Raw genomic sequence first — 19,876 nt, forward strand, 5'->3', positions numbered from 1 at the left:
CAAGACAAGTGACGGAGAGTGTTCAAAGCCTCTACCTCAGGGATGTGGTGGGCTTCAGACGTCAGTTTCTGCCAATTCAGCTCTCCCCATGATCAGTTTCTGGACTCTGTCTTCAGGGATCCCCAGAGCCAGCTAAAGCAGACAGTGTCTTTGATAGCAGGTTCCTGCACCATCCTGAAGATACTCATAGGCTTCAAGCAGGAAACCTTGGTTTTCCTCATATAGAATCCTTCCTCCTCTATAGTATCTCCACTTTTCAAATGAGGAGGCAAACATAGAGCAATAAAGGAATGTCCCTAAGTTCCCCCAGCCACTAAGCAGTGGCGCTGGCATGCAAACAAGGCTGATGCAGAGTGCTAGGTCTTAACCACTGTGCCAGTTGGCCTCCCAGAAAAATCACTGGACTCACTGAAACCAGGCTAACACATGGGCTGACAGATGTCCCAAGGCCGCACCTCGCCTGGGCACATGGTCCAGATCCCACGATCCCAGCAAATGCTTTATTTACCAGCATCACCTGCCAAAGCCACAGACGACAAACTCTCCTTGGGGGAGGAAGGCTTCAATCTCTCTGGTCAATCTCAGTTCCATCAGCCTCTCTGAGAGTCTGCGTCTTGCAGCCTCACCCTTAAAAGTGAGTTTCCCAGGGTGTGGGCATTTTCTTTTCTTTTCTTTTCTTTTTTTAAACAGAGTTTCACTCGTTGCCCAGGCTGGAGTGCAATGGCATGATCTCAGCTCACTGCAACCTCCACCTCCTGGGTTCAAGCGATTCTCCTGCCTCAGCCTCCCAAGTAGCTGGAATTACAGGCACCCTCACCATGCCTGGCTAATTTTTGTATTTTTAGTAGAGACAGGGTTTTGCCATGTTGGCCAGGCTGGCCTCGAACTCCTGACCTCAAGTGATCCCCACGCCTCAGCCTCCCGAAGTGCTGGGATTACAGGCTTGAGTCACTGCGTCTGGCCAGGTGTGGGCATTTTCTGATTAGAGACTTGGCTATCGCATATGGACTGGCTTTGCTGTAGGGGGTAAAGATCATAGGATCTGCCTGGGTTCAAACTTCCACTTACTAGTTGGTCAACTAGGGCAGATGGCTTAATGCAGTTAGGCAAGTGCCTTCAGCTTCCTACTCTGTAAATTGTGGTAAGAATGGCACTTACTTCTTGGAGGTTGTTATGAATCTTACATGGATTAAGCCAAGTAAAGCCCTTAAAAAAGGACCGGGCATGTAAGAAGTGCTTCAAGGCCGGGCATGGTGGCTCATGCCTGTAATCCCAGCACTTTGGGAGGCTGAGGCAGGCGGATCACCTGAGGCGAAAAGTTCGAAACCAGCCTGACCAACATGGTGAAACCCTGTCTGTATTAAAAATACAAAAATTAGCCAGGCGTGGTTGTGGGTGCCTGTAATCCCAGCTACTTGGGAGGCTGTGGCAGGAGAATCGCTTGAACCTGGGAGGCGGAGGTTGCAGTGAGCTGAGATCGCGCTATTGCACTCCAGCCTGGGCAACAAGAGAGAAACTCCGTCTCAAAAAAACAAAAAACAAAAAACAAAAACAAAACAGAAGTGCTTCAAGCATTCACTATTATTATCGTCATTATTTAGCACTAAATCCTATTTACATTTGTAATGGCTAGTGCACGAGCATTGGAACCTGGTCTGGAAAGAATCCCTCTCCCCAGGCCTGATTTGCCCGGAGGTGGGCAAGGGCAAAGTTGGCAGCTAAGGCAGGAAGCAAAGGGCCCAGCTGGAGCTCAGTGGTGTCAGCTCCCTTCCTCCTCAAGGGTTGCTCCCTGTCTGTCGCACTAATGTTTGAAAAATATTTTACTGGGTTCCTAGCCCTCAACTTCAGCGTCTCCTGCCCTCCAGGCTGGTATTTTCAGAGGTAGAGATGAGAGCTGAGATAGGGTCTCCCTTGAGACACTGTCCCTAAAAACTACGACCTTCAGCTCCTAATTGAGGGCTTCCTCGCCCAAACCCACCCCTTCGCAACACACCCCCCAGGGAAGGTGTCTAGCCTTTGGAGCACTAGGTGGGGGCGGGGGAAACGTGGTCCTAGGAATTCTAGGCCGCCAGACGAGAGGCGATGCTTTCGCCCTCCAGGCGAAAGGATTTGTCGGGGAGAGACAGCAAGAGATCGACCAGCCAGCCACTTTAGAGACTGTCAAGGGCGCTCAGCTCATAGGGTGGCTCGAAGGCCAGTGCGAAGCTCCCTTAGGGACGAATTTCCACATACGACGAAGGGCATCTGCGAAAGGATGGGCTGTCCCGTGGGGGGAATCGGCAGATATTTAAGTAACACTAACATTTAATGAATTAAGCAGCTACTTACTGAGCGATTAGTAAGTACGCTTTGAGAGAGAGGCCCTGCCGAGGCCTCGCGGTGGCTGTAAGTCCGCGGGGCCGAGGCCAGGTGGCGCCAAAGGCCCATCGACGCCATCTGCCCGGCTGTCCAGGCCCAGTCTCCGGGCTCGCCCAGAGAACCCGAAATCTGGACAAACGGAAACCGTAGGTGGAGGAAGAAGAGGGCTCCAGGGCCAGGTTCAAGGGCATCCTGGTGAGAGATGAGGGGTTCGGAGGACTGGTGGATCTGGGCATATCCCGAAGGTGCTAAGGGAGTGGGCGGGGCTTGCGCCCAAGAGGGTGAGCCTGAGTGTGGGCGGGGCTAGCACCCGTGGGAGGCGGGGCGTGCGATATGAGGCTCGGTAGCGCTCTTCGCAGAGCGGTATTTGTGCGCTAGGCCGCAGCTAGGACGCTCTGGGTGGGCGGGACTCGAGGGCCCCCCTCGAGGGCGTGGCTTGCATCTTTCGTGGGCGGCCCCGGGGGCGGGGCTCCGTGTAGGTGAACCGCTACCTCGGCTCGACGTGTGGTGTGACAGTCCTGCAAGGGCGCAGTTCTTCCACTTTTGTGAGCGTGAGAGGGGGCGGGGCTTGTAGCTGGGGACGGAGCCTGAAGAGGAGGTTGAGGGGCACTTCACACGTTTCCCTGGAGGGCGGAGTTTACAACGTCCCCCGACAGAGTTAAGACCTCTGGGGGATTTCCCTGCAGTGTCCAGGGATCTGTGAGGCGAAGCTTGCAGTTGTGTTGGGCGGGGCCTGTAGCGCCGCGTGAAGAGAATGTGTAAACTCGGGGCGAAGTTCATACCTCCTAGAAGCCGAGACTAATAGTTCTGCCAATCTGCGCGCGCCGAGCGGAGGAGGCGGGGCTTGTGGGTTGTGGGCGGGTGACTGGGCGGGGACAAAAGGGCAGGGGGCGGGCACAAGCGCTGCTGGAATCTTTGAGTTGGCAGGGGCGGGGCTTGTGGCTTTGTGGGCGGGGCCTCTGGAGAGCTCCCGGGGTCTCCCTTCGGTTCTGCAGCGAGTAGGCGTGGCTCGTAGCTCCCGGGTCCGGGCTGATACCGCCGCAGTATGCAGTTCTCGGCCGCGCCCGAATGAGGCGGGGCCTGCGAGTAAGTGGGCTGAGCCCGGGCCGGGCGCAGGCGGGGGCTCTGCCCTAGGAAGCCGTCTGTTTAGGCCTGCACGCAGCTCCGCATCTGGTGCTCATTACCAGATGACAAAGAGCCGGCTCTGGGCCCCCTTCCCCACTCCCATCCCCCGCCTCCGACTGCAGTGTATTTAACTCCTTCCTGCCCTCAAGGCGCTCTAGATCCCTACCCGAGGTCAAGGAGGGGACTCCAGACCTTCCCGTCTTGGCAGGCCTTGTCGCTCCCCAGGCTTCCTCACCTCCTTCCCAGACTCAGCCGTCTGGGCCGCCTCGCAACCCTCATGGGCATCCAGCAAACCTGCCCGACGGCGTCTCCGAGGTTAAAGCTGTGCAGGATCTGGCGGGGACGTCTGGTTTGAGTTAGGGGAACGTGAGAGCCGGGACCGGGGGCGGTGCGTAGCGTTCCCTCCGCCCCCTCCGCGACCCCCTGGTTCATCCCCAGCTCCGGCCCCTCCTTTCCTGGTTCCCTGGGGCCCAGCTCAGCCTTCCAGCTCAGGTCCAGGCCCTAAGGGGGCGCTGGGCCACTCCTCCTAGCCTGCCCGGGTGGTCGTGGCGGCTCTGCCCCGTCCTAATTAGAGGCCCCCGAGAGGCTGTAACTGAAAAATTACAGAGGCGGTGGGAACTGGCGCCTCCCCTGCCCAGGTCTCACCCCCGCCCCCCAAAGCAGTGAGCCCGAAATGAGGGAGGTCACTCCCACCAGGCTGTGATCTTTGACCAGGCCCTCCAGTTCCTGGGACACCTCAGTCCTGAGCAGCCGGAGCCCTCGCTCAAGCTCAGGTCTGCTGAGCTCTGTCTGTCCCCCACCATCCCCAGCCAACACGGACAGGAGCAAAGTGCGGCCCTGGCAAAAGAAGGCCTTGCTCCTGCGGCTGTCCAAGCAGTTAGCATGGGATCTCTCCTGGGTTCCTGGCCCTTCCCTTCCCAGCCTCCACCCCGGAGCAAGAGGAGGAATGCCTTCAAGAGCACCTACAAACCAGGGGTTGGCAGTCCCTTTGAGTTACCCTGAGCCCCAGCCCCCAACTTCTGCGAAGCTTACAGGGACGGGAAGGGAAGTGTCTGAAGAAAGGAGCAACTCACCCACTAGACCCCTCCTTCACTCCTCTGAATCACCAGCCCCAGAGCCTACTTTGACCCCTAAACCGCAGTCCAGTTCAGCAGATGCCCTAATTCCACAACCCTCCCCCAGATTCAGCCCCACCTTCTTGGAGCTTTGGTAAAATGAGGAATAAATACGAAATTCTCCCCATGCCAAACCTCCCACTGGGGGGCTCAACTGTGTGACCTTGGGCAAGGCTCTGCCCTCTCTGGGCTCCTGCTTCCCTAAGAATCTCTGAGGCATACCTTCCCTTAAAGGGATCTTACCTTATCTCTTTGAGGACTCAGACAAACTGAAAGAAGATCCCTTCCTTTTTTCTGAGTCCTCCCAGAACCTCCCTCAAGCACCAGTGGGGATCAGAAGCCTTGGGTAAGGTTGACACCCCATTTATTGGAGAAGACCCCAGCACCCGCCCCCTGAGGTCTTAAGGGCTTTGGTGTATCCTTGGCCACAAGCGCTGGGCCAGGAAGCAGAGTTCCTGAGAGCCAAGTCTAGTGGTTGAGAGAGGACCCTGGCTGGGCCTGGGGTGCAGGAAGCCATCTGTCCAGCTGGGCAGCCCCCATGGGTCTCTGGTGCAGCCCCAGCCATGTGTCCAGTGCACATCCCTTCCCCCTACTCCATGAGGGGGGTCTGCACCCCATCACACGCTGGTTCTGCAGGTCTGCACCCCTGTGAGGCTGCCCCTGGGGGGCATGGGTTGCGTTGGGCTCTTGCTCCCAGCATGGGTGACCCAGCGATAGCAGTCAGTGATGCGTTTGTTGGGTGCATGGGGGCCACAGCGGGTGCAGTACACGATGCCCAGTGCAAGCAGGACCACCAAAAAGACACACGTTGGCACCAGGAGTGCCACCAGCAGCCACCGGTCATCCCTCTGGCTGTGCTCTGCAAGACCAGCCTCCCCCAGGGCTGTTGGGGCTGCTGTGGGAGCTGGTGAGGGCAGCCACAGGGCCAACTTGGGACTGGGGCCATCTTCCCTTGGGATTTGGGGGGCTTTGGAATGGGGATGTGTAGGGCTGATAGGTGAGGTCTGGTTAGTGGGGCTCTGAGAGGGCAGGAGGGTGGGGAGGGCTGGGGGCTGGGTGGCAGCAGGCACAGAGACTTGATGGGCAGGAGACACAGGGGACCTGGAGGTGGTGGTCAGAGAGGGCTGGGCAGTTGGGATAATGGGAAGCTGGGTGGCCTGGGTTCTGAGGACAGGGGCATCTGGGGCTTGAGGGGGTTGCTGGGCACCGAGGGTGGTGACCAGAGGGGCACGGTTACGTGGGATTCCAGGCAAATGAGTGGTGGTCTGGGTGCCAGCGACCTGGGTGTCTGGAAACATGGGGGACTGGTGGGCAGAGAACAGCTCAGGATATTTGGTTGAGATCATGGGGGGCTGGTGGACAGGGGGCTGTGCTGGATGAGAGACAGAGAGAATACCGGGTTGGTAGGCAGAAGGCAGATCTGGATAGTTGGCTGCGATCACGGGGATCTGGTGGTCACGGGACAAAGCTGGGTGTGTGGCAGGGATCACAGGAGGCTGGTGGGCAGAAGGCAGTGTGGGGTGCGTGGCAGAGACCACCACAGGTCGGGTGACGGAGAGCACTGAGGAGTGGTAGGGGACCCTGGGGGCACTGAGCGGGGGTGGCCAGGTGGGCTCCGGGTAGGGTATCTGTGGCTCTCTGTCCTCTGGGAAGCTTGGTCTATAGGCCAGGGCAAAGTCAGGCGGCTGCGTAGGCTCCATCCACAGGATCCCAGGCATCTCCGTCCAGCCACCATCGAAGGCCTCCCAGGCCTCATCTTCATCTTCCTCATCCTCCCCGTCATCCAGCAACTCATCTCCGAGGTCCTGGGAAGCCTGGGCACCCATGGCCCCTGCAGGGCTGCAGCTGATGCCATCAGCCTCCAGCTCATGACCCTCGCTACAGTAACACTCGAAGCCACCAACGTAGTTGACACACATCTGCTGACACACACCGGCAATCTGGCACTCATCTGTGTCCACACAGCGGTGCGGATCATCCTCCGCTGGCCGGAAACCCAGGCGACAGTGGCAGCTGTAGCCTTGTGGCCCACCGGGCTCACACTGTTGCTCGCATGGAGCCTGGGCACAGGGGTCCTCACAACTGCGCCCATCTGCTGCCAGCCGGAAGCCCTCAGTGCAGCGGCAGGACACGTGACCATCCACCTCCTCCACACATTCGTGTTCGCAGCCCCCGTTGTCAGGGCTGCAGCCAGTCCCCAGGCACAGGGGTCCAGCCCGTGACCAGCCCACACCTCCCTCGGGCTGCTTCACGCAGAGCAGAGAGGCTCCCCTGCCAGCCTGGCACTGCACAGCGGCCACGGAGCCGAAGGGCAGCCACTCAAACTCTGTGGAGACCAGGTGGAAGGGCGTGGTATAGACGGCTGGGCCGGCCTGGCCCGCCTCATCTTGCAGCGCCGGGCAGGCGCCCTCGAAGCCAAACTGGCACAGGTAGCCGTCGACAGCCAGTGTGCACGAGCCCTCCAGCCAGCGGTGCTCGCCACTTGCCTCCAGGGCCACACAGCGCTGGGCCGGGCAGGGGCCTCCAGTGGCTGGCTGGGCCCAGTTGGTGAAAGCCGTGTCCTGGTCCCCTGTGGTCCACGTGAAGCCGCGCAGTGGGCGCTGCAGCTGGCATTGCCGGGCCTGCCGCTGCAGCCCGATCCACAGCAGCCGGCTGGCTGGGCCTGCACCCACCAGGCGGTCCACACGCTGCGCCTCCTCGGGGGTCCGAGGAGTGGCCAGGTCGCCCCCCAGCTCGCGGCAGGCCCGCCAGGCCTCCAGGAAGGTGCGGCGCCGTGGGAAGAGAGCGTAGCAGCTGCCGGGGCCGCAGGCGGCACGGGGCTCAGCAGCCCAGGGGTCCTGGCCCAGTGTGGGCCCTGCGGCCGCCCAGGCCAGCAACAGGCGCAGCAGCATCGCGATGCCCCCGGACTGGTCCGGCCCCGGGCCGGCGGCAGCTCTTGACAGGGGGAGGGCCTGGGGCCTCCTGCGGGCGGGCCGGGGGCGGGCCTGGGGCCGGGCTCAGGCCTTGTAAGGAGTGGGCTGGGGCGGCTGCCAGCTCCCTGCTCCCTCTCCCCCGGGGGCCGCTAGAGCAGGAAGCAGTGGGGTGGGGGGCTCTAAGGTGGGGGGCGGAGGAGGGGAGGAGGCGCAGTTGACGGCTGCCCCAGGCCCCATGGGGCTGAGAGTCAGGGGGTGGGAAAAGCCAGCCTGCCGAGCTCTGTGACCCTCAAGCTGGGGCTCGGGGCTGTGGGGTGAGGTCGCTTCCCAGAGACTCAGAGACCCAAATCTGGACACAGCAGCCCCATCACACCCGGGAGCAGTCTCAGCCCAGCTGCTCGCCATGCACGGGAACACCCTCATGCCCACTCCTTTCTTGCCCCACAGAATCGCGCATGCTCCTCCCCCACCCCCAACCCCATGCAAGAGTGCACTCTCTGCCAAGCTGTTTGTCCCTTCACCTCACCGTAGACCTATGCTGGCCTGCAGATGACTCCCTTCCCACGCGTACACACATTCTGACATGCTGAGACCCTAGGTGCACATACAAAAATGGTGTGGCATTCTACATGGCCTGACATATGAAGACCTCCGCTTCGGGTGCAGGGCGTGAATGGAAACAGCTTGGTCGCCCAGGCACAGGCATCCTCAGCCTCTCATTTATTTACTGAGCCCCTGCCTCAGCCTCTTCCCTTACCCTCAAGCTTTCTGGTTCCAGCTGGGCCAGCGTGTGGGGGTGTTGGGGGAGTGAGGGGGCCAGGGGCTGCCCTCCCCTCACCCCAGCTCAGCCTGGGGCCCTGGGAACCTGGGCTTAGAGCGGGAGGAGGCAGCCCCTAAACAGGAAATGCCTCTCTGGGCTCCTGCATCAGGAAGGCAGGGTGCGTGGTTTAGGGGGTTGGGTGGGGGCTGGGCTGCACTCAGGATGTGCAAGGCTGTGAGGGGACCCATGCAAGGCCATGTATGGGCATGGGGCACACAGTGACATATATGTGTGTATGTGACACAGGCGTCACGTGTGTGGAGCCCTCCCTGCCCCTGGGGCCTGCTGTGTGGGCCTTGCCAGGGTCCTCTTCCTGCCCCTCCTGGAGGTCTCTGGAGGCATGTGCACTGAGCCCATCACCCAGGATGGCCTTTGGGGAGCTGGCTGGCGGATTAACCCGTGCACACCCGCCGCACTCTTAGCAGAAGTTAGAAACAGGGTGGGGAGGTGGGGGAGAGTTTCTGCCCTTCAGTAAACTGCCCTGATGCAGCTTCCCCCTCTGCCACAGATGGATCGACTTTGTGACTGCAGGGGGGTCACTGGCCCTCTCTGGGTCTCCTTTTTTCTCAGTTGCAACATGAGGGCAATGAGTCCAGGATTTTTAGCTCGGCAGGGCTGAGATATTGTGTCACAGCACTCAGTGTTTGCAAATGTGCTTTGTCAGCTGTGGAGCCTGAAGCAAACGTTCCTCAGTCTTCTGAGCATGTGTGGTGGGTGGAGACCAGGGCGCGCTTTTGCAAACCACCTTACAGTGCCTAGGCTGGCCCTGCAGACCCAGCCAGCCCCTTGAGAACCAGGGCTTAGGAAGTTCTTGCCATATGCCTGGAAATTCCTTCTTACAAGGTCTATACATGTGACACACACAGAATGACTCCCCTTCTCAGGAGACAAAAGTCAAGATGGAGGAGTTCATCCTTCTGTTGGCTTAGGCCCCAAACCTTGAGATCATGCTTGACTCCTCTCTTTCTCCCACAGCCCACATCCAGTCTCTCAGCAAATCCTGTTGGCTTCACTTTCTAAAGAGATCCAGAATCTGACCACTCCTGGACACCTTCTTTGCCACCCACCTCCGGCCCAGGTGGCTAGCAACGCCAATCTAGAGTTCCCCAGCAGCCTCTCCCCTGGTCTCTCTCTTGCCCTCTCCATCCTGCCAGAGGGATCCTTTCAAAATCCAAGTCAGATTTGGTCACTTCTCCAGTCGGAACCCTCTGAGCCCCCATCTCGCTTAGAGGAAGGGCCACAGTCCTTGCCATGGCCTCCAGGTCTATGTGATCTGCCTCCAAACTCTGGCCTCATTGCTGTTCCTTAAATGCCCCAGACACTCTGCCTCACAGCCTTGGTCTTGGCTGTTCGCGCTGCCTGGAATGCTCTTCCTGCAATATAAAAATGCTCTGCTTCTTTACCTTCTCCAGGGCTCAGCTCAAGTACCAGAGTCCTCGAACACCTCACCCCACCCCACACTGCCCCCCCGGGGCTCCTTGACCACTGGAGCTTCCTGCATTTTCCCCCTCTGCACTTATCACTATCTGACATTAAATATATTTACTTGTGAAATTAGTTGGGCGTGGTGGTGCACCTGTAATCCCAGCTACTCAGGAGACTGAGGCAGGAGAATCATTTGAACTTGGGAGGTGGAGGTTGCAGTGAGCCAAGATTGCACCACCGCACACTCCAGCCTGGGCAACAGAGCAAGACTGTGGTAAAGAAAAGAAAAGAAAAGAGGAGAGGGGAGGAGGGGGGGGGAGAGGCGAGGCGAGCGGGAGAGAAAAAGAAAAGAAAGAAAGATGTTGGGAACAAGCCCCCCAAAATCTGGCCGTAAACTGGCCCCAAAACTGGCCATAAACAAAATCTCTGCAGCACTGTGACATGTTCATGACGGCCATAACGTGCACACTGGAAGCCTGTGGGTTTACCAGAATGAGAGCAAGGAACACCTGGCCCCGCCCAGGGCGGAAAACCGCTTAAAGGCATTCTTAAGCCACAAACAATAGCATGAGTGATCTGTGCCTTAAAGACATGTTCCTGCTGCAGTTAACTAGCCCAACCTATTCCTTTAATTCGGCCCATCCCTTCGTTTCCCATAAGGGATACTTTAGTTAATTTAATATATATAGAAACAATACTAATGACTGGCTTGCTGTTAATAAATATGTGGGTAAATCTCTGTTCGGGGCTCTCAGCTCTGAAGGCTATGGGACCCCTGATTTCCCACTTCACACCTCTAGATCTCTGTATGTGTGTCTTTAATTCCTCTAGCACCACTGGGTTAGGGTCTCCCTGACCGAGCTGGTCTTGGCAGAAAGAGAGAACGAATGAAAGAAAGAGAGAGAGAGAAAGAGGGAAAGAAGGAAGGAAGGAAGGGGAAGGAAGAAGGAAAGGAGAGGAAGGGAAGGGTGGGGAGGGGAGGGAAGGGAAAGGAAGAAGGGAGGGAGGGAGGAAGGAAGGAAGGAACGAAAGAAGGAAGGAAGGAAAGAGGAAGGAAGGAAGGAAGAAAAAAAAATAAATTTACTTGTGGATTTGCTTATTGCTTATGGCCCAAATCTCCCCTAGTCAGGGTTTCTCAACCTTGGAGTTACTGATATTCAGGCCTGGGTAATTACTTGTTGTAGGGACTGCGTGGTGCATTGCAAGGTGTTTAGCAGTGTTCCTGGCTCCTGTCTAGATGCCGGTGGCATCCCTCCAGTTGGACCATCCAAAAGGACTCCAGACATTGCCAAATGTCATGTTCCCTGGGAGCAACATCACCCCCAGGGGAGAACTTCTGCCCTTGGAGACTGTGAGCTCCATGAGAGCAGGGTTGTTATTTGGTTCCCTGCTCTATCCCCAAGCCTAGAAAGCTCCTGACTCATTCACGATGCCTCGTGAATGAACTTCAAAGAAGTGATGAACCTGGCTCAGGGAGACACAGTGGGGAGCTGGGATTCTTCCTGCAGCCAAAGCCCACTTGTCCCCAACACTCACTGGCTTTCCACATGAAGTCAGATCACCTCTGGCAATCGGCAGGCCTTTTTGCAGATGAGGAAACTGAGGTACAAGGAGTTTCAAAGAGTGTCGGTTGCAGGAATGGGACTAGAGCCAAGGTCTCCTAATTCTTTTTCCAGTTCTCTTTTTGCTGTAGCACCCTCAGGCATCATGTGAGCAGAGTCTGAAAGTTAAGCCTCAAGTCAAAAACCAAAGACGGGGCACGGCACAGTGGCTCACGCCTGTAATCCCAGCACTTTGGGAGGCCAAGGTGGGCCGATCACGTGAGGCCAGGAGTTCGAGACCAGCCTGGACAACATGGTGAAACCTCGTCTCTATTAAAAATACAAAAATTAGCCCAGCGTGTTGGCGGGTACCTGTGGTCCCAGCTACTCTGGAGGGTGAGGCACAAGAATCGCTTGAACCCGGGAGGCGGAGGCTGCAGTGAGCCGAGATCACAGCACTGCACTCCAGCCTGGGTAACAGAGACTCCATCTCGAAAAAACAAAAACAAGATGGGAGGAAGGCATACCAGAAAGAAGGCACAGCCTGGGCAAGACTACTGAGGTGGCAGAGCTCAAGATGGGTTTGGAGAATACAAAGGACTCCACCAGGCTGAAGTGAGGGACATTGTTAGGGACAGTGAGGAGTGGAGAAAAGGAGTAGGGGCCTGTCTTGAAAGGTGTTGAAGTTGTCCCTAAAAGTCCAGGGCTCCCTCCTGGAGGCCATGGGGAAGAGAGGTATGATGAGAGATCTCTGTGGCTTGTGTGTGGTGGGTGGAGGGGGCTTGGAGGCCAGGGACCAGTTAGGAGGCTGTTGCAATAGTCTGGGAAAGGGGAGGGAGCTGGCTGGAGAGCCTGGCGGCAGGGCGGGCCGGGCTGGGGGAGGCAGCCTCCGGGGGCTCCTTAGGGGCAGCCCTGAGCCTGGTCCAAGGGTGTGGCGAGCCCAGTCATGATTCGGGCAATGGCCAGTACTAGGGCGTCTAAGGGGACGGACGGCTGCAGGCCGTCTGACAAGTGGGTGGATGGGATCAGAGGTCAGGAGTCCAGCCTCTGAGGGGGTGAGGGGTTGGGGGGCAAGCAGGCAAAGCAGGAGAAGAAAGGTCAAAGGCCAAATTCCAGATGTCTTGGCTGGGCCTACTAGCAAGTGGAAGGAGGCCTGAGCCAGCCTGAGGGATGGAGAAGGAGGCAGGAGGGGCCACCTCTGGCCTCTGCGAGACTAAGTGTCTGGTGGATTAGGAATGAGACTTGGAGAGGCATCTGGTTGCTCAGTTCGGGAGGGTGCCCAGCACTCAGCAGCCTCCCCAAGGTTGTGTGAGGTAAGGTTGAGACTGCCCAAGAACTGTTTTATCTAGTGAGTCTGGGGGATGTAGTGGGCATAGCATCAGGGATCTGGGTTTAAGGGGCTGGAGAGCGGTTGGTTGGGGTCTTGTTCTTCCTGCTAGTCTTTGAGCCTAGGAGAGAGAAGATGCTAATTGATACAATAAATGCTTGGAGGATGGGTGGGTGGATATATGGATGGATGGATGCATGGATGGATGGAGGCATGCATGAGTGGATAGGTTGATGGACGGATGGATGCATGCGTGCATGGATAATGAATGAGTGGGTGGCTGGCTGGGTGGATACATGGATGTTGATGAATGGGTGGGTGTGTGGGTGGATGGATGCATGGATGGGTGAATGCATGCATGCATGAATGATGCATGGGTGTGTGGGTGGGTGGATACATGAGTAGATGGGTAGATGGATGAATGCATGTATGCACAGATGCATGACTGGGTAGAAGGATGCTTGGGCAGAAGATGGATGGATGGGTGGATGGATGGATGGATGGATAGATGTATGCATGCATGGGGTGTATGTGGCTGGACAGATGCATGGGTGGGTGGATGGGTGGGCAGAGGCATGCATAGATGATGCATGGGTGCGTGGTGGGTAGATGCATGAGTAGATGGGCAAATGGATGAATGCATGGGTGGGTGGGTAGATGGATGCATGCATGCATGTATGAATGCATGGGTGGGTGGATGCATGGATGGATGGATGCATGGGTGGGTGGGTGAATAGATGGATGGATGCATGGATGCATGGGTGGGTGGGAGGATGTTTACATGGAGAATAGGTGGATGGGTGGTTGGGTGGACAGGAGGCTAAATGGAAGGATGTAGAAATGAGTAAGTGGATGGATGGATAGATGGGTAGGTGGGCAGGTGTGTGCATGAGAAGATTTTGAGATGCATGTTTGGATACAGGGCCACAGGCAGAAGTAGGAGGTCCTAAGTCATAACTAGCAGCCACCATGATGAATGACATGCTCAGAACAGAACTCTGCGGCTCTGCAGAAGTGCAGCCCAGGAGGACAGGACAACTTAGACTACCACTGGCAGGGATCAAGCGTGATGCTTCTCGTGGTACCAAACAGCCTGTTTTCCGCTGGATTCTGAGGCCAACATGTCTCCCTGGCTGAGGGTAGGGACAATGTACCTTCCAAGCTCAGGAGGCCAGGCTCAGCTCACATCGGGGGTCAGGAGGCTGGGGTTCCCTGCTCTGATCATAGCCATGTGAGGGGAGCTCATCTGAAGAAGAGCATGAACACAGAAGCCCATGGCCCAAGAAGGAGCCTTGTCTTGCAGCTACTGGGACAGGCAAGAAGCAGATGGTGGTTTGGGATGCCATGTGTGGGCTTGCGGGGGTGGGGGTGAGGGTGAGGGTGGCCTGAAGAGGGGCTGGCCCAGAGAAGGCCCAGTGGAACAGCCAGGGTGGGGTATCGAGTGTGATTAGGGGACGCCCCCCAGGCAGGCGTCCTGGACGGCCTTGGCACGCCAGGCCGCTGAGCCAGCACATTGCTTTGTGTACAAATCACCTCCTTTTCTCCTTTTCTTCTGTTCCCATCCCCCATCTCCCTCCACGCCTAAATTCTTCCCAAACCACCCCAGCCTTCGGGCTGTCAGGAGGAAGCTTTGACATGTGGTGGGTGGGAGGCCTCTGGTTTTGGGTGGGCGCTGGGAGGTCCCTCCCACCCAAGACCAGGCACCTACCCCAGGCAAGAGTTGGGGAGGGAAGGGAATGACTGCAGCCTCCTCCCCCTCCCCAACCTGTGTGCTTCTGGATGGGAGATCCCTGCCCGAAGGGGAGGTAGTGGTGCTGGAGACTGGGCCGTGTGGGAGGAATAGGCTTGGGGAAGGGGAGCCCAGGAAAGTGTGGTCCAGACCAGGCCTAGCCCCTGAGGGTAAAGGATCCTGCCGACCCTTCAGTGGGCTGAGGGTTGGGGGTGTATTTACCATGGTGAGAGGCCATGTTCGTGTTCCTGGGTGCTTGCATGTGAGCATGTGTGTGTGCGTGTGCATGTGCGTGTGTGTGCGTGTGCATGTGTGTGTGCGTGTGCATGTGTGTGTGCGTGTGCGTGTGCATGTGTGTGCTTGCAAAGGCCTGGGACTGCCGTGAGTGCACAGCTGGGTGATGTGCGTGTGTCCCCGCAAGTCCACACCTGTGCCCAGAGCTGTGAGGGAGCAGCATATGGCTGCCCCCAGATTGTCCAACCTCGGCCCAGCTGGGACCCCAGTTCCCTCTCCTGGCAGTATCCTGACCTGAACATCTGGCCCCATCTGCCCACAAGAACCGGAGTCCCAGAGCACGTGTCAGAGCTAGAAGGGCCCAGGCCTCCCGCCCAGTGTAGGAGCAGCCCTTCTCAGGGTCACAGTTTCCTCACCTGTGCAAGGGGTGCCTGTGGAGTGGACACTGTGGTCCCCATGGTGTCTGCCAGAGGCCTACCACCCAGGGCGACCAACTCATCCAGGTTTGCTGAGCACTTTCTTGGTTTCAGCACTGAAAGTCCTATGTCCTAGGACACCCCCACACCCCCGCCAATCCCGGGAAATCGAGATGGCTGGTCCCACTTGCCAGGGACGCTTCTTTTTCCACCACATCCTTCCCCCTGCTACCCCTGTCCCTGCCTTCCCCCACCCCATCTCTGGAACCTTCTCTGAAGGTTCTTACTTTCCCCTTTGCTTCCTGTCCTGTGCCCTCTTCCTCCTGCCCCTTCCTGTCCCCAGGGTCTCACTCCGTTTCTCTGCTGCAGGGTCTCTTTCTCTCTGCTCCCCTCTCTTCCCTCTCTGTCTCTGGAGTCTCTCCTCTCCTGCCCTCAGGATCGTCCCTTGCTTGGTTTCTGGGGTCTGTCTCTCCGTTCTCTGATCACTTCAGTCTCCCCTCTCCACCTCCGGTATCTCCCTGTCTCTGTCTCAGGGTCTCTGGCTCGACACCTTCCCTGGGTGGTCCAGACCTCCCTCTTGTCTCCTGGCACCACACCCCCATGGGGCTGGCTGGGGTGGAAGCCAGGTCTGGGGGCTGTGACCAGGCCGGGAAGGGGAACCCAAGCAGACATGATATTTATGTTAGGACTTCAAAGTAGGGCAGAGGCCGCAGTGGGGGTGGAGGGGTGGAGGGGTGGAGGGTGGAGGGAGGGAGGTGCTAGCAGAAGCCAGACTAAGGTCAGCACTGGCCCCTCCCAGCTGAGGGTCTCCTTGGTGACACACACCTCCCCGTGGGACCCTGAGACTTGGCGTAGGGACAGAATGGACTATTTTTGTGCAGAGTTCCAAGAAAGGCACTTCCTGCACCCCTGCCCTGCCCCCAGCCCCATCCTTTCTTCCTGTCACCCTGCAGCTGGGTCTGGGCGCTGCGGGCCCCACCTCCTCTGAGCATCAGCCTGGCCCGGGAGACAGGGGTTCTGGGGGTGGCAGGAGCACAGGGCTCGATCTCAGCAGGAAAACATCCCTGGCATGGGGACAGCCCGTGCGTTCCCGGCTCTCTGGCAGAGGCCTCGCCTGGCAGGGCTGTGCGGGGCTGTAACCCGGTTGGCCCAGACCCAGCCAGGCGGACCTAGCCCTTTGGGGCCTCTGAGCCGTGAGCCTGAGGGCCTGAGGGGCCAAAATGGGCCAAGACGGTCACCACACCCCTGCCTCCACCCTTGGCCTAACCCCTGCTAGACACCCAGCTGCTGGGACCTGGAAGCCGTGGGGTCAGGGCACCTGGCCCTGGGTGGGGTAGGTGGGAAGGGCCGATTGTCTCATCCTGCGGCTCAGCTGAGCCCCGAGCCCCTCCCAGGGGCTGCGCCCAGCAGGCACCCTTCAGGCTGGGCCATCCCCTCAGGAAGCACTCTGCCCCCAGACTCAAGACTCGCTCTGGACCCAGGACCCTCCGGTCCAAAGCCCATTCAGGCCCCAAATGCCCCAGCCCCTGAGCCAGTGTCTCCTCCAGGGTCCTCCCCAGGCTCTTCCCGTGAATCACTCAGGCTGGAATCTGATGAGCTCAGGCCTCCCCACCCAGCGCTGCCTGCCTCTGCCTCCTGCCTGGCTAGTGGGGTCACCACACCCCTCATGGGGTCTTCTCAGCAACCCACATCTCCCACCAGGGTCTAGCATGGGCTGGGGTGGGTGAGTGGTGGTGGGACAGGCCAGGGCTGGAGTGAGGTGACTCAGGAGAGGGCATGGACCGCTTCTGTGTGCTTCAAAATATAAAAGTCTGTATGTGTCTGTGTGTGTGTCTGTGTGTGTGTCTGTGTGTCTATGTGTGTGTCTTTGTGTGTCTGTGTGTCTGTGTGTGTGTCTCTGTGTGTCTATGTGTGTGTGTCTCTGTGTTTGTGTGTCTTTGTGAGTGTGTCTCTGTGTGTGTTTGTGTGTCTTTGTGAGTGTGTCTCTGTGTGTGTTTGCACTTCCAATGCTTGGAGAGTGGGAAGGGGCAGCCGTGTGCTGTGTCTCGGGAGAGTGTGCGCCGTCACGTCTGAGTGGGGGATGGAGTGTGCCAGTGGCAGTTCTGCACAGGTAGGTCTAGTGCATCATGGGATCCCAGTGTAGGTGGTCACCATGTGTCTCTGTGTCAGCCTGTCCCCGTGTGTGTGTGTCCGGGAGTCACACTCTGAACCCAAGAACAAGGGTGCTGAAATATTTCAGTGTTTGCAAATCCAGGGATGTCTGAGTGGGTGGCTGGTCTGTGTGAGGGTGTGTCTGGGAGGAGGGGCGCCAGTGTGTCCCTGCGCCCTATCCTGCGCAGGAGTGAATGGCTGACAGTGTCAGGGTGTGCCTGTTAACCCTGGGGGTGCCCCAGGGTTGTTGCATGTGCCCGTGGCTGGCAGGGTGTGCACCCTGTGTGGGAATGTGGGTCAGACAGTGTCACTGTGTGTTAATTGTGGGTGTGAACATGGGTTGCAAGGCCATGGCAGGGTGCTAGACGCTCTGTGTTGAAGGTGTGGCAGGGTAGTGTGGGTCTCAATGACTGCCTTCTGCTGCACCCCTTTCAGGCCACCCAGTAGGCCCCTGGTTCCTGGAGCACCCTGGCCCACAGAACCAGGGATATGCAGCCCTTCCCTCACCCCCCATTCGCAGGGTCCCAGGGACCCACCGCCGGGCGCTTTCCTCCTAGCAGCAGGCTGGGAGCACTGAGTCCCCTGGGTCCTCCGCCTCAGCGGAGGGGACCCTGCACGTGGCCAGGAATGAGGCGCGCTCTGCCCCCTGGTGGCAGCGATGAAGGATGCGCCACCCTGCACCCCAGGAAAGCGGAGGGACGGTTTAGGCTGCGTCTTTCCGAATCGGTCATTCCACATAGACTTACAAGTGCCAGTTCTGGCCCGGGCATTGTTCAAGGCCCTTGAGATTTAGCTGCGAACAAGGCAGGGTTGGCTCTGGCATTCTAGTGAGGGAAACAGACAATAAACTTGCATACAGAACCACCGTGACTTTAGGAGTGATAAGGGCAACGTTTCCAAGTAAGGAAATGACCCGGCTGCTCTTTAATAGATCCAAACGTCAGAGTTCCAGTCTTGCCTTGCAGCAGTGGACGCTGGGCCAGGCATGTCACCTCTTGGAGCCTTGGCTTCTTTTTCTATAAGGACAAAGGCTGGGGAAGGGGTGGCATGGAATCCCTAGGACACAGTGAGCTTTCAGTTACCACCCAGATCACACCATGCAAATGGAGAGATGCGACCTGTTTCCCTTTGGCTGGAGCTGGGGGCGCTTGGTGCTTGGTCTATAACAGACACTTTTGTTGTTGTTGTTGTTGTTATTGTTTGATTTTGTTTTTGGAGTCTTGCTCTGTCGCCCAGGCTGGAATGCAGTGGTGTGATCTCAGCTCACTGCAACCTCCACCTCCCAGGTTCAAGCAATTCTCCTGTCTCAGCCTCCCAAGTAGCTGGAACTACAGGAGTGAGCCACCCTGCCCAGCTGATTTCTATATTTTTAGTAGCGATTGGGTTTCACCATGTTGGCTAGGCTGGTCTTGAACTCCTGACCTCAGGTGATCTGCCTACCTCGGCCTCCCAGAGTGCTAGGATTACAGGCCTGAGCCACCTCACCCGACCTATAACAGACATTTGATAGATGTGCTGAGTAGACATATAAATCAGCCCCTCTGCTTTGAAGGACTGCAGAACCTGGTATCTGAGCCCTTTGTCCTGTAACAAGGCACTTTCCCTGAGCAAGTCTGAGTTTTCTCATCTGTAAAATGGGGCTAATGAGACTGGTCTTACACTGGCCTATCATTGTCTGCCTTGCCTGGAGGCTCTGCCCCAAGATCATAATCTTGTTGATGCTGATTTGGCCTGGACCCCTGACCAATCAGTTTCTTTTTTGTTTTCTTTTCTTTTTCTTTTTTCTTTTTTTTTTTTTTTTGAGATGGAGTCTTGCTCTGTTGCCCAGGGTGGAGTGCAGTGGTGTGATCTTGGGTCACTGCAACCTCTACCTCCCGGGTTCAAGTGATTCTCTTGCCTCAGCCTCCCCCAGTAGCTGGGACTACAGGTGCCTGCCACGACGCCTGGCTAATTTTTGTATTTTTAGTGGAGACGGGGGTTTCACCATGCTGGCCAGGCTGGTCTTGAACTCCTGACCTCAGGTGATCCACCCACCTCGGCCTCCCAAAGTGTTGGGATTACAGGTGTGAGCCACCAGGCCCAGCCCGGAGTTTCTTGAGAAGAAAAACCACAAGACCCAGGCAGCAGCAGCTCCCTGTGGTGCCCCATCACTGGGGAGGGCAGGGAGGGGGTCAGGTCATGCTGAGCCTGGCAAGGGTGGGAAGGGCTTGCAGAGGCCCCAGAGCCTCATTCCCATGAGACCAGTTTTACATCCGGCCCCTGGGATCCTCCGAGCACCCTCTACAAACATTCCAGGTCCTTCCTCTGGGACTGAGCTTGACACATCCTGTGTTTGATTCCCAGAACCCAGTCCTCCCTTATACTCCCCAGGTTTCTGCCTCACTGTCCCTCACTCCTGGTTATCAAACTCCAATAAGTGAACAACATTTATTGAGCACCTATGGCATTTGTGCTCAGCATTGGACTGTGTGAGGCACTAGGGGTGCGTGGTGAAACAGGGAGGAAGGACAGAAGAGCCAACAGGACACTTCCTATCAGCGAGAACCTTGGGAGGGCACGGAAGTGGGGAGGGAAGAGCTGCTGGTGACCTAGTTACAAAAAAAGGGGAGCCCTGCAACTGGGCTGTATCTGGACTGCTCATCTGAAAGTCAATGTCTGGCTGGGTGCGGTAGCTCACGCCTATAATCCCAGTACTTTGGGAGGCCAAGGCGGGCAGATCACCT

The 19,876-nt window shown here is 57.6% G+C and overlaps 1 protein-coding gene across 1 annotated transcript; it reads right to left on the reverse strand.

Moving 5' to 3' along the window:
* Positions 1-4,944: 4,944 nt before the first annotated feature.
* On the reverse strand, positions 4,945-7,506 carry CD248 (CD248 molecule). The gene has a single exon (XM_055294399.2). It carries the CDS (start codon positions 7,487-7,489, stop codon positions 5,216-5,218), a length of 2,274 nt encoding a protein of 757 aa, XP_055150374.2. The 5' UTR covers positions 7,490-7,506; the 3' UTR covers positions 4,945-5,215.
* Between the last annotated feature and the right edge of the window lie 12,370 nt (positions 7,507-19,876).

This window comes from Symphalangus syndactylus, chromosome 1 (assembly GCF_028878055.3).
Source record: "Symphalangus syndactylus isolate Jambi chromosome 1, NHGRI_mSymSyn1-v2.1_pri, whole genome shotgun sequence".
In the NCBI taxonomy this organism is placed as follows: Eukaryota; Metazoa; Chordata; class Mammalia; order Primates; family Hylobatidae; genus Symphalangus; species Symphalangus syndactylus.

Coding starts and splice junctions, on each gene's coding strand:
- CD248 (XM_055294399.2), bottom strand. CDS start 7,489: ATGCTGCTGCGCCTGTTGCTGGCCTGGGCGGCCGCAGGGCCCACACTG.